Source organism: Leopardus geoffroyi, chromosome A1 (genome assembly GCF_018350155.1).
Source record: "Leopardus geoffroyi isolate Oge1 chromosome A1, O.geoffroyi_Oge1_pat1.0, whole genome shotgun sequence".
NCBI classification, from domain to species: Eukaryota; Metazoa; Chordata; class Mammalia; order Carnivora; family Felidae; genus Leopardus; species Leopardus geoffroyi.
The window spans coordinates 3911656-3924545 of record NC_059326.1 but is presented as its reverse complement, the minus strand read 5'-3'; the positions used below and the strand labels follow the sequence as shown (position 1 = coordinate 3924545).

Below are 12890 nucleotides of genomic sequence, written 5' to 3'. Positions count from 1 at the left end.
AAAAGAGCGGGAAAAAACACCTAATTTATGTCTTTTATTCAAAGGGTTCTATCCCCCATACTTTCTCCTTGATTCTTTTTCTTGACCTTGCGTCAACCGAGCTTGAAGACATTTGTTTTGCACAAACAGGGAGCAGGAGAGCATATGACAAAACAAAACAAAGGCAACACTATTTACCGTGACAGTAGGAATGTCGTCACAAGAAAGCAGACATTAACTTAAAAAAATCAGGACTTAACTAAATGGAAAAAGGTGAAATACCAATTTAAAATCTAAAAACACCCATCCCCTATGAAACTGGAGATTGTGTTTTTTGTTTTTGTTTTGTTTTCTTTTGTTTTTTAGAGACGGCGAGCAAATGGGGGAAAGGGGCAGAAAGAGAAGGAGAATCCAGCTCAGTGTGGAGCCTGACTCCGGGCTGGATCCCATGACTCTGGGATCATGACCTAAGCCAAAATCAACAGTTGGATGCTCAACCGACTGAACTACCCAGGCGGCCCTAGTCAAGTTTGCTCTTAACCAGGACACATGTAATTTTCACTCTGTACTTTCCTTTTTTTTTAACGTTTATTTATTTTTGAGACAGAGAGAGACAGAGCATGAACGGGGGAGGGTCAGAGAGAGGGAAACGCAGAATCGGAAGCAGGATCCAGGCTCTGAGCCATCAGCCCAGAGCCCGACACGGGGCTCGAACTCACAGACCGTGAGATCGTGACCTGAGCCGAAGTCAGACGCTTAACCGACTGAGCCACCCAGGCGCCCCTGTACTTTCCAGTTTTTACGCACATAGCAATTTGAAAATCCAGGATTTGTTGTTAAGTGGGCTACACTGTTAGATGAACACCTTGTTAACATATTAAAAACAGGGTTCCCGGGGCGCCTGGGTGGCGCAATCGGTTAAGCGTCCGACTTCAGCCAGGTCACGATCTCGCGGCCCGTGAGTTCGAGCCCCGCGTCGGGCTCTGGGCTGATGGCTCAGAGCCTGGAGCCTGTTTCCGATTCTGTGTCTCCCTCTCTCTCTGCCCTTCCCCCGTTCATGCTCTGTCTCTCTCTGTCCCAAAAATAAAATAAACGTTGAAAAAAAAAAAATTAAAAAAAAAAAAAAACAGGGTTCCCTTTTCTGCTTTCCGTTCTGAGACTGCAGAAAATGAATCTGAACTGGTGTTTATAGTTACAAATCCTATAAATAGGAAGTTACAATGCTGTTGGTCCTACCACGTCTTGTGCTACTTGGAGATTCTAATTACAGCAACTGGTAAAACACAAAAACGAAACAAAACAATACAAAACATTAAAAAACCAAAAAGCCACCACTCTGTGACGACCGGCATTTAACAAAATGAGCGATTCATTCACACAAAGCTAGCCCGTTTTCACAGGCCCAGTGTGTCCTGTTTGATTTCTACAGTGGCATGTGCAACCAATTGGTATTAAACATATTTTCAAAAATGAAGAGAGTCTAAGGAGCAGCCAGTCCGTTACTGTTGTGTCAGAAGTAAATACACAGGCTGGGCAGTTATGAGTCCCACCCCAACCTGGCTCTCTGATGCTGGTGGGCGACAAAACCCCTCTGGACTTGGTTACTTCACTTGTCAAATGAATATCATCCCATTTACACAGTTACCATGCAGTTGGTGTTTGGATGGCATGAGACAATATGCCAGAGTTTTTTGAAGCGAGAACAGCCGTTGACATGTAGGCTCACGTTCTGGTTTCGTGTCACCGGCTAGTAGATGACCTTCTGACTTGTCCTAGCTGAACCTTTTTTTAATCACCAGGAACTTGGGGGAAAATGATACCTACCTCAGAATGCCGGAGTGAGGATTAGAGGACATAAAAGACAAACTGAAGTTTGTGAAAATGTAGGTTGATTTTTATTGCTTGTTGACTATGCATAAAGAAAACATGATTGATTTTGTAGAATTTATTCCCTTGACTACATGTTGAAAATCAGATCCCCCTAAGTCCCCTTAAAACCTGAAGATTTTCTCGTGAGACCTGACACGCTGTGCGTTAAAATGAGTGTGTGGGTTTGAGTGATACAATGGGACCACGTTGAACTTTGGGGGCATTTAGACCAATGCTGTTTCCGTGGGGAATTAGACATTCACAACTGAACAGCCTAAGTTAATTCCACACAGCAATTCAATCTTTCACTGTAGATTATCTACAAGAAAGAAAAGGAAAAGTCACAGCGGTTCTGATGAAAATAAATGTAGTGGAACAAACATTTCCTTGTTTGCTGTTGCTAGACGTCTGTGTCTCATAAGTAGACACCATTCTGAGAGCGCGTAGTTGCATCCTACTTCCGTTGGCACGTTTTTCCGTCCTCCGACTTCCCATCCACCATCTCGGTTTTCTAGGATGTTAAGTTGCTCAGTGTGAAGGCCTGAGGTCGGTACCGTAAAGCTCACGGACATGAGGCAGGCGTTCGGTGGAAGATGCAGGTGGTTTAGAGGCAGACGTGACTGCTTTCGTGGCACGTCGTACCCGCGCCAGCCACGGACAGGTAAAGCTTCCCATCTGGACACACACAGATTTCATAGAGTTCTTGTGAGCTGCCGGCAGAGCCCTGAGTCCCCTGAACCAACTTGGGTAAACACACGGTTTCAGCGTCAAGCACGAGCTGTTTGGGAGAAAACAAGAGATGAAGTGGTCCAGTGGGATGAGCGGGACAGCATGAAACTCGTATCTCCAAATGCTCCAAACAGATTAGTTTTTTCTCCGCATAGAAAATGAAATGAGGCACGGGACTTAAGTCTTAGATGATCATCATATGATCAGAGTTTCCTTCTTTAAAAAAATTTTTAATGTTTATTTTTGAGAGAGAGAGAGAGAGACAAAGCACGAGCAGGGGAGGGGCGGAAAGAGAGGGAGACACAGAATCCGAAGCAGGCTCCAAGGCTCTGAGCGGTCAGCATGGAGCCTGACGTGGGGCTCGAACCCACAAACTGGGAGATCATGACCTGAACCAAAGTCAGACGCTGAACCAACTGAGCCACCCAGGCGCCCCTAATATTTATTTTTTTTTTTGAGAGAGAGAGACAGAGAGAGAGAGAGAGAGAGAGAGAGACAATCTGAAGCAGGCTCCAGGCTCTGAGCTGTCAGCACAGAGCCAGATGCGGGGCTCCAACTCACAAGCCATGAGCTCATGACCCGAGCCAAAGTCGGACGCTCAACCCACTGAGCCAACCAGGCGTCCCTTCACAATTTTTACCTGTGAATGTTGGGATTTCTGTTGATTTTGTTTTCCTAGAAGAGGCAATTACATTCATCCGATTAGCCACCAACCATTTCCCTAGTTTCTCAAATATTTGAAACTCTGCTGCCTTCTCGTAGGTGTGGAGGAACAGCAGACACACAGATTAACGCCAACTGAAAGTGAGTAAACGCTATTGGGGTTTTTGCTCCTATTCTAGTTGAAACTGAAATGTAAACAAATGGTCATTAGTTGAGGTTTGAAATTCTGGGAACGAAGAAAGAAGAACCCTCTCACCGAGTAGCCAAATCTCACCCACTCCAGGGTGCTCGCTTGTTAGCAGGAATTAAGGTGTGTCGCAGGCAGGCCGAATGTTCTTCCCTGCAAGCAAGGCTGGACTCTTCTTTATTTACATACTCTTATCTACAAACTCCAATCTTATTTTTTTAACTTTTAAAAAATTTTAAGTTTATTTCATTTGAGAGAGAGAGAGAGAGAGAGGGAGGGCGGGAGGGGCATAAGGGGAGGGAGACAGAGAATCGCAAGCAGGCTCTGCACTGGCAGTGCAGGGCCCAGTGCTAGGCTCGAACTCATAACCGTGAGATCATGACCTGAGCTGAAACCAAGAGTCGGATGCTCAACCGACTGAGCCATCCGGTGCCCTCATGGACTCCGATCATATATATATAAACTGATGCGTGCAGTCTGTACCCTCGGGAAGTTGGCCACTCCTGTGTGAAGCAGTGGGTGGAACAGTATTAGAAGCAAAGCTTTGCCTTGTGGTCTGGGACACGGTCAGAGGAAAAGAAGGGAAATGTGTACTGTATTGTTTTTAAATGTGGAACCTACTCATGCTATTGTCCAGTGCTTTGGGTTCTGTCTGCTCTCCTTTCTTATGGTTACTTGGTGATGTTTCTTTTCTAGTTATTTTTTTCCTGCTCTTCTAGCAAACTCTCGTCACTTAGTAGTCCGCATACCAGTTCCTTGCTCATCTTCGTTGGTCTTTACGGGAATATATCTTGTGGGAGGCCAGACATCTCCTCACTTGGAGCTAGCTCCCAGTAAGAAGGGATAGCAACTTCAATTATGAGTCAGGCTGTATGCAATTATAAACATGACCTCATTGATGGAAACAAGTGACATTATTTCAAAATTAAAATCGGTATGTATTTTGTCAAGGTCATACAGTTGAAGTATGTAGTCACATTCTGATGTGGTAATGAGATACCAGAATTCTTCTCATGTTTGCATCTATCTGCTCCTGACATCATAACGTTTTAAGTTACAACTTGAAGGGGCTTCACCAGATGACTGTTCTATTCTCCTGGCAGGCTGCCGTTGGACAGGTCCTGTCCACACACATGCGCCACCTCTCATGGTCTACGTTTGCTACTACTGTCCCTTCCTGTTAATATTAAATTAACATAATTTAAAAATGTTGTCACCCATATTATCACATTGGTATCGTCTGTGACTTAGTTAAGCAGGTATTATTTTCCCTACTTGACAAATGAGAAGACAGGTCCAGGTCCGGAGAGGCCTGTTAACTTCCCCGAACTCAAACAGGTAACCTGTGAACTGACCTGGTACTAGGACAATCAATATTGAGTAGCAAGCGTTCTACTGCTTTGTTATGAACTTTGGCTTGTGTCGGTGACGTTTTACCCCTGGACTTGAAGTTCCAGATGTCATCCTTCTTGTGGCTTTTAAAGCTCTTATTTTTCACATTGAACTTGCACGCAAACTTAATTTGGTGCAAGAAAGCATAGCGCTCCAGGCAATACGCGCTGGTGGCTGTCATTTATGGGGAACTCCCAGTGACCGCCATATTGAGAGAAGCCGCATCCACAGGAAGTGGCTCGGAAAATCTGCGGTATTCTTTCCCAGATGAAAATAACAAGAGACTGGACAGCACAGATACCAGGCAAAGAATACTGTCTGGATCCAGTACAGAATAACTCTAACCGTTCTTGGCTCTTCTTGAAATGCACGACTGTCTCTTGCCTCCTTTCAGTCGGTTTATAGACGGCCATAAATTTAACGATACCTTAATGGATGTGAGGATCACCAGGAAATACAGAACAGGAGCTGACGCACTCAACTCACCATTCCATCGCTACTTTGGAAAACGATATCCATTTGAGAAAGGGCCTCGATTTTCCCAGCATGAGCTTTAATATGAACACCCTTTGGGGCATCCATGCTTAGACTCCGTGTGGGAGACTCTAATCTGAAATGAGGTAAACAAACAAACAAACACACAAACAAGAAAAAAACAGTATTAAAAATAATTCCCCAGGAATCCCTCACTGACTGGCGTTGCATGAAAATATAAGTAATAAAGTATAAAGCACCATCGTGTCCTGCTTGAATCCCACTAGAGTGTATACGCCTTATTGACCAATCCAGAAATAATGTGTCAGTTTCAGTAAGGAAATTAACTTCCCATCAGTGAGAGTCTACGAAATCAGTATCCTCTAAAAACGGATAAAACATTAGACAGCTCTACCCCTACGTAGTAGTTTCAGATGGCAGGGTTAAGCACCCTGCATATTACACACCAAAAGAAAATGCTACCTGTGAAAACTCTGTAAAGCTTTCTTTTTAGTGAAAACTCAAACTTGTTTGGGGAAAAAGACAGGTTTAAGGAAGGATAACATGTTCATTTGCCACCTGTTCATAAAATAGAATGCGTGTTTAGCCTTGAGGTTTTGTTTGCTTTTTTTTTTTTTTTTTTTTTTTTTAAAGCTTAGGAGGGTTACAAATGCAAAGATTTCTTTTGGGAAAGAAATGAACTGGTAGAGTTGATATACTGGCAGGATGGAGGCTGGCCTCAGCTGGCTTTGTTTTTGTAAAATCTCCCAGAATCTCCTTGGGACTAAGTCAAACATAGATACAGAGCCGGGAATATACGGATCAGAGAAATGCCATTTGCCTCTGCCTGAAAAAACACGAAATTTCCACCAGGTGGCACACCATGATCACTTGAAAGGTTCAAGCCAAGGCGACGCCCAACCCAACCTAAGGCAACCCAACCCCAAAGTCTGGAAGGCTGATTTGACGGAAATGTTGAAAGACCAGTAAGAAGTGGAACAGGATACAGGGTACAGGTCTGTGATCCACCCACGGCAGGGTAAGATGCGGGTGGGCCTGGGCAGGGGAGACAAAGGGAGCGGCTCCAGAGGACAGAAGTATCTAGATCGTTAATTAGCATTTGAACTGATTGAATATGTACTCCATAGACCTTTGACTCGGAGGAACTGTTACCTTCAGTTGGCAAGTTTTTTGTCTACCACTCTTTGTTACAGAAAACAAAGTTTCGTTTTTTTTATGTACATCTCAATATGAAAAATTTGATGTTACGCATTTTGAAATTTATATTTACATTGAGTACAAGAAAACACTTAAGAGATATGTATGGAATGTATTGGTCGAATTATGTTAAGCTTAGGTTACAGGGTAACACTTAGATATATCCAGATGATTTGGTCTGTGGATTGCCTGCCCATTTTGCCACTTTGCCATCTGCTAATTATCTACATTTTCCACGCCTGGATTGATAGAAAGAAAGGGAGGGGGGATGGGGAAGGACAGGAAGGAAGAAAAGCACGGAAGCAACTTGCAGAGGTCTGGTCCCTTTCAGGCAAACCACTGGTGATCTTGAAGACCCTAGTGAAGGCAAGCGTGTTTCAAGATCAGTCATCAAACCACAAAATGACTCCAACAGGACCAATCACTAGTTCTTAGCCAGGTTATAATATGGTGTTTCTGGAATAGCAAATTTCTTCCCCTTTGCATCACTTCTGACCTTGAAGATGAAACGTATCAGTTCAGCACAAGTTAAGACACATTTTACCAAAAAAGGCTGTGATTAGACAGCTCTGAAGTACACATTTCCAAGAACACGCTGAGCAACAGTCAGATATAAAAGAACTTACTTTTTTCTCTTTCGTTATATTTTAGTTTGTGGGTTAGATATCGAGCCCTTTCTTCAAATACGAACATATGAATATTTACTCATGGCCAGGGGTGCCTGGGTGGCTGTCGGTTGAGTGTCCGGCTCTTGATTTCAGCTCAGGTCATAATCTCATAGTTTGTGGGATCAAGCCCCATGCTGGGCTTTGCACTGACAGCCCAGAGCCTGCTTGGGATTCTCTCTCTCCCTCTCTCTCTGCCCCTCCCCCACTCTCTCAAATAAATAAACATTCAAAAAACATATTTACTCGTGACTTACACGAGGAACAAAAAGTTTTGAACACTGCCCCAGAAATACACTAAATAAATAAGCTGTGTGTGTAAATACACAAACATGCTCACACACAATTCGGGTTATAAAAATACAATTAATTAAGATAATGTGATTGTTAAGGCAGGTGAGTTTTAAGCTGTGTTCCTTTTTAAGTAAAGACACACAGAATTCAGTAACTTCCCAAACTTTGGCCCGTATTCATTTTTGAGTGTAGGGCATGTAACTGGTCAATCACATCTGATTATAATATTCCTTGCTCATGTCATGTTAGTACCGTTCAAACAAAGGGGAAAAGTTATTGAAACGTATGGATAATGTTTTGATTTCAAGCCCTTTCAGGCTCCCATTGAGTCCAAATTTTGCAAAGAGGATGAGGGAGCGGGGAGCATAAACGCAAACTGACAAGAAAGGCTGGCCTTGAGGCAGCACTGGCCAAATCATGCAAGGGCTACATCGTGTCCCCTGGCAGACCATGCCGACCGCTAGGCCCTGTTCACTGTGTTCGTCTTTAATCTAAACGTGGTGGGGGAAAATGCGTTTAATTCATTTCACTCTTATTTATGAAGTCCCTATTAGGTGCTGTTCTAGGTTTGTAGAAAAACAGTAGCAAACAAGGCAGACAAGCTTCCTGCCTTTAGGAGTCTAACATTCAAGCAGATGAAAGGCTGTAAGCAGAGGAATGACCCGATTCCAGCTATGTTTTACGGACAAATCTATTAAGTCTGCTCAAGACAGATAAGCGGCTCAGAACTCTCCTCTCGGTGCCCACTTACACATAAATGCTGGCTAAAATACAATGGGAAAACAAAATACATTAAAACACATACTAGGCATAAAAAACAACAAGCAAAGGGCATTTTCATTGTGCCAGAAACACAAGAAACTCCTAGAGTGATGAGTGGGAGTTGAAATGCTGGAGCCCTGGAGGTACTGCCATGTGGACTGGTATTTTAAATCTCTACAAGGAAGGAGTTGTGGCCAACTACGGGAAGGGGGTAAGGGGGGCAGGACAGAGGTGTTTGGAAACGGGCTCTGGGCACACAGATGGGAGGTGAAACGCAGCATGGTAACAACCCTAAAGCAGGCTGCTCGTTCGGGGATGTGAGCAGAGAGTCTTCAATCGTGCATTAGTGTAGAACCCAAATGCACACACTATTCAGGCCTTGCAGGAGCCCAACCTGAGAAATACTTATAAACCCTGGCTTCAGAACAGTGCCCCCTGCAGGGCCCGGGCAGAAGTGAAAGTGAAACAGACATGAAAGGCAAATGGAAGGGTCTTCCCGACCGCTTCTCCCAGATGAAGAGCCAAAGGGCATGAACGCCCAGAATTGCCAAACCACATGGGCGGATCTCTCAACATGAGGAACTAGAGATAACAGATCAGTCAGAAAGGGACTAACACGTAACTAAGTTCAGGGCATCCAAAGAGATAAATCAATGCTCATAGAACAAGACCAGAGTAGAAAAAGAAAGACTTAAAAACCAGGTAAGCAGGGGCGCTTGGGCGGCTTAGCTGGCTGGGCGAACGACTCTTGATTTTGGTTTTGTGTATGATCTCACGGTTTGTGAGATCGAGCCCCCAGTCAGGCTCCACGCTCCCAGCACGGAGCCTGCTTAGGATTCTGTCACTTCCTCTGCCTCTCTCTTGCTCACACACACAAAAATTAATAAGTGAAACTTAAAAAAAAAAAAATGAAAACCAAGTAAGTAGAAATTCATGAAATAAAAAAATTGAAGTCTTCTGGCAGGCTAAATGGGAGGCGTGCCACATAGGAAAAGAGAATAGGATGTTGTAATGTGGCTTTGGTAATTCAGTGGAAAAACGAGAAATGTAAAATCTGAAATAGAAGTTTAATGTTTTTCAATGCATAAAATAAAGCACATAGAACTTCAAAGGGAACTAATGACTTTTAAACACAAATGTAAAAATATCTTTCAATGGGTGATAACAGCAATTTATGAGCTTGTTTAGTGATGTATTAAATAAGATCTGGTCGCGGGTCTTACAACTAGTGTAATTTCAAAGCAGGGAAGAGTGTGTAACGTATTCTGCGATACTAGCTATAACCTTTACGTGATACTGAGGTACCTCTGGCTTCTACAGATGAAAAAGTCAAAGGAACTGCTGATACTACTGTGGTTTGTTGCCTCTCATTTATAGCTGAAGGAATGCAAAATGTGAATTGGAGGTCAGCGAAAATGAAGGATTTCTTTTTCACGTTCAAAATCATAAGCCCGCTAAATTCTAAATTCTATTCTTGGATACCCAGGGGATCCACAGACCACAAGTTAAGAACGCCTGTACTCTGGAGAATGAGAAGACACAGAAATGACGAGGTCACGGTTAATCACTTTCCAGAATTCACAAATAACAACAGTTCCTAACATTGAAGTGGCAACCTAATACCCAAGTATGAATTAAGATATACCCGGCACCCAGACACTTGGCGGTAGAACTGCAAAACTTTGAGATTAATGAGAAATATTCAGAATGAAATTGCTCACGAAAGACCCAAAAGTAATGAATAATATCTCGAGAAGGCTGATGAAAATTTACCATCAGCCTAAAAATCTATCCCAGCTTAACTATCATTCCACTATGAAGGGACTAGACATTTCAGGCCCAGAGGGAAAAGTTTACTATCTATGCAGTACTTCTAGGAACTAAAACCAGAGGAAAAGAGTATTTTGCAAGAAGCAGTATTTTGCAAAAAGAGTATTTTGCAAGCACCATCTAATGGTGGACATTAGAATAATCAACACACTGTGTGGGTAAAGCTGAATAGGTATTGCTTGAAAAACAGAAAACGGAGATATGAGTGAAAGCAAAGTGGAAACAAGATGGGAATAACTTAATTTTTTTTTTTTTATAATTTGGGAAGAGAATGATAATCACTTAAACTTCATCAGAAAGTATTAATTTATCTCCATGCATGTAAAATATAAAGGGTAATCATTACAAGAATAAAAACGGAACCAGTAGAGGAAAATACCAGAGGGAAAATAAGGAAAAGCTTCTTGATCTAACCAAAGGCCAGTAAGAAGAAAAAGTGAAATGAACAAGCACAGGAAATAAAACATAATACCACAGAAATATGTCAAGTATGTCAGTGGTAACAATCAATATAAATGGTTCATTCCCCCATTAAAAGTTAGGAACTTTACTGTGGGTAGGGGGTTAAATCTCAAATCCAGAAATTTGAGAAACTGAAACATAAGATATACCCCACACGAAAAACAAATCTGGTTGGATCAAAGACCTAAATCTGAGAAGCAAACGTGGTTGTGAAAGAATTCGTTCCCTTCCTAATGCCCAAACGGTGTTTTCCAATACACTCAAGTTCCTAAGGGTTTATTTTCACTATTCTGTTCCTGGATGAAACTTCTTCTTTTTTTTTTAAGATTTTATTTTTTAAGTAATCTCTACACCCAATGTAGAGCTGGAACCCCCACCTCCAAGGTGCAGAGTCATAGGCTTCACTGACTGAGCCAGCCAGGCAGACCCCCTCCTTTTTTTTCTTTTTTTTTTTTTTTTCCTGTTATTGGATGAAACTTTCAATTCTTTAAACTGTTTCCACTTGTTGAGTTGACTAAATGTACTATGTTTTGTTTTGCTATTTTATGACTTTTTCTTTTTTCTTGGAATTTCTAGAATTAAGGAAAACGAGCCACACCATAAACTGCCAATCACCATGAGGCACAAATTTCTTTCACTATTTAAGTAGACTTGGAATAGTAACCTGTGATAAATGAAAAATAAATATTTGGGATGAGGAATGTGATCATGCAAGCTGTGAGATCAATTCAATGCTTCATTTGTTAATCATGCATTTGTAGACACTGATGTTTTAGGAGTTGTTTCAAAAAACACTGAAAGAGAAGGAATTAAAATATTCCCAAGATAACACTTTCAGACCATATGCAAATATATGTGAAAACCAAGAATACATTAATAATTATCTAGGCAAAAACAGTTGATCAACATCGACCCTTATAAAGGTAAAGGTTTAAACAGACAAATTTCTCCAAGAAGAAGAATTGGGGGTGCCTGGGTGGCTCAGTCGGTTAAGCATTCGACTTTGGCTCAGGTAACTATCTCATGGTTCATGAGTTTGAGCTCCACATCAGGCTCTGTGTTGACAGCTCAGAGCCTGGAACCTGCTTTAGATTCTGTGTCTCCCTCTCTCTCTGCCCCTACCCTGCTCGCACTCCCTGTCTCTCAAAAAATAAATACGTGTTAAAAATTTAAAAAAAAATCAATAAAAGAAGGATTGCACTATTTTTTTAATGTTTATTTATTCTTGACAGAGAGAGACAGAGAAGGAGTGAGGGAGGGGCAGAGAGACGGAGACAAAGAATCGAAAGCAGGTTCCAGGATCTGAGCTGTCAGCACAGAGCCCGACGCAGGGCTCGAACCCACAAACTGTGAGATCATGACCTGAGCTGAAGCTGGAAGCTTTTTTTTTTTAATTTTTAATATTCATTTATTTTTGAGAGAGAGAGAGAGACAGACAGACAGAGCAGGAGCGAGGAAGGGGCAGAGAGAGAGGGAGACACAGAATCCGAAGCAGGCTGCAGGCTCCGAGCTGTCAGCACAGAGCCCGACACGGGACTCGAACTCACAACCGGTGACATGACCTGAGCTAAAGTCAGACGCTTACCTGACTGAGCCACCCAGGCGCCTCAAGAAGAATTGCACTCTTAAGGAATTATATTTAAAAAATTAATCAGGCCCATATGGTTCCAGGGAGAATTCCGCCAAAAACCTTCAGCGATCAGAGCATCCCAATTGTCAACAAATCATTCCAGAACACTGAAAATGAGGGAAATCTTCCCCATTCTTGAAAAGCATGGATAACATAGTTACCCAAACCTTATGAAAATAGCACACAAACAAGAAAGTTACAGACTGACATCACTAAATGTATATGAACGCGAAGGTTCTAGATAGAATATTGGCAGGTGGAATTGAACACCAGTTTAAGAAAAGAATGTGCCGTGACCAAGTAGAATTGATTCCATGAATGCAAGATTGGTGTGGTATGAGAAAACCCACGAACATGATACACCGTATTAACACATCTAAAGAACACATAAACATGACCATCTCCACAAGGGCTAAAGAGTCTTTGACAAAGTCTAACGGCCATTCAACACAAAAGAGAAAATGGTATTTATTCGCTTTATGAAATACGTATTCACATCGTCTTCGTGGGGGAACACCGGGGGCATCTGCGTTCAGACTGGGAAAAGGCAAGGGTTACGCTGCTTCCACTTCTTTCCCACGTGGCGCTAACGGCGCTGGGACATGGGATAAGATATCAGAAGCCAATCGGAGACACAGTTGGAAAAGAAGGCGCAATAGTATATTTGTCTGCACATGATAGGACATCGTACCTGAAAACCCTAATGAGCCAACGTAAAACTGACTCAAAGAATGAA

General features: G+C 42.4%; 1 protein-coding gene across 7 annotated transcripts in view; it reads right to left on the bottom strand.

Annotated features, from left to right (window-relative positions):
- Positions 1 to 1851: 1851 nt before the first annotated feature.
- The window catches only part of SGCG (sarcoglycan gamma), a 131774-nt gene continuing 120735 nt past the window's right edge, over positions 1852 to 12890 (bottom strand). For 6 of the 7 annotated variants that reach the window (XM_045454821.1, XM_045454893.1, XM_045454425.1 and 3 more), the window contains 2 exons: positions 5306 to 5429; positions 1852 to 2626 (listed from right to left, as the gene is read on the bottom strand). In XM_045454821.1, the coding sequence (XP_045310777.1) occupies positions 2453 to 2626; positions 5306 to 5429 (298 nt within the window). In that variant the 3' untranslated portion in view covers positions 1852 to 2452. The remainder of the gene's footprint in view (positions 2627 to 5305; positions 5430 to 12890) is intronic. The other variant, XM_045454504.1, reaches the window with a different exon arrangement.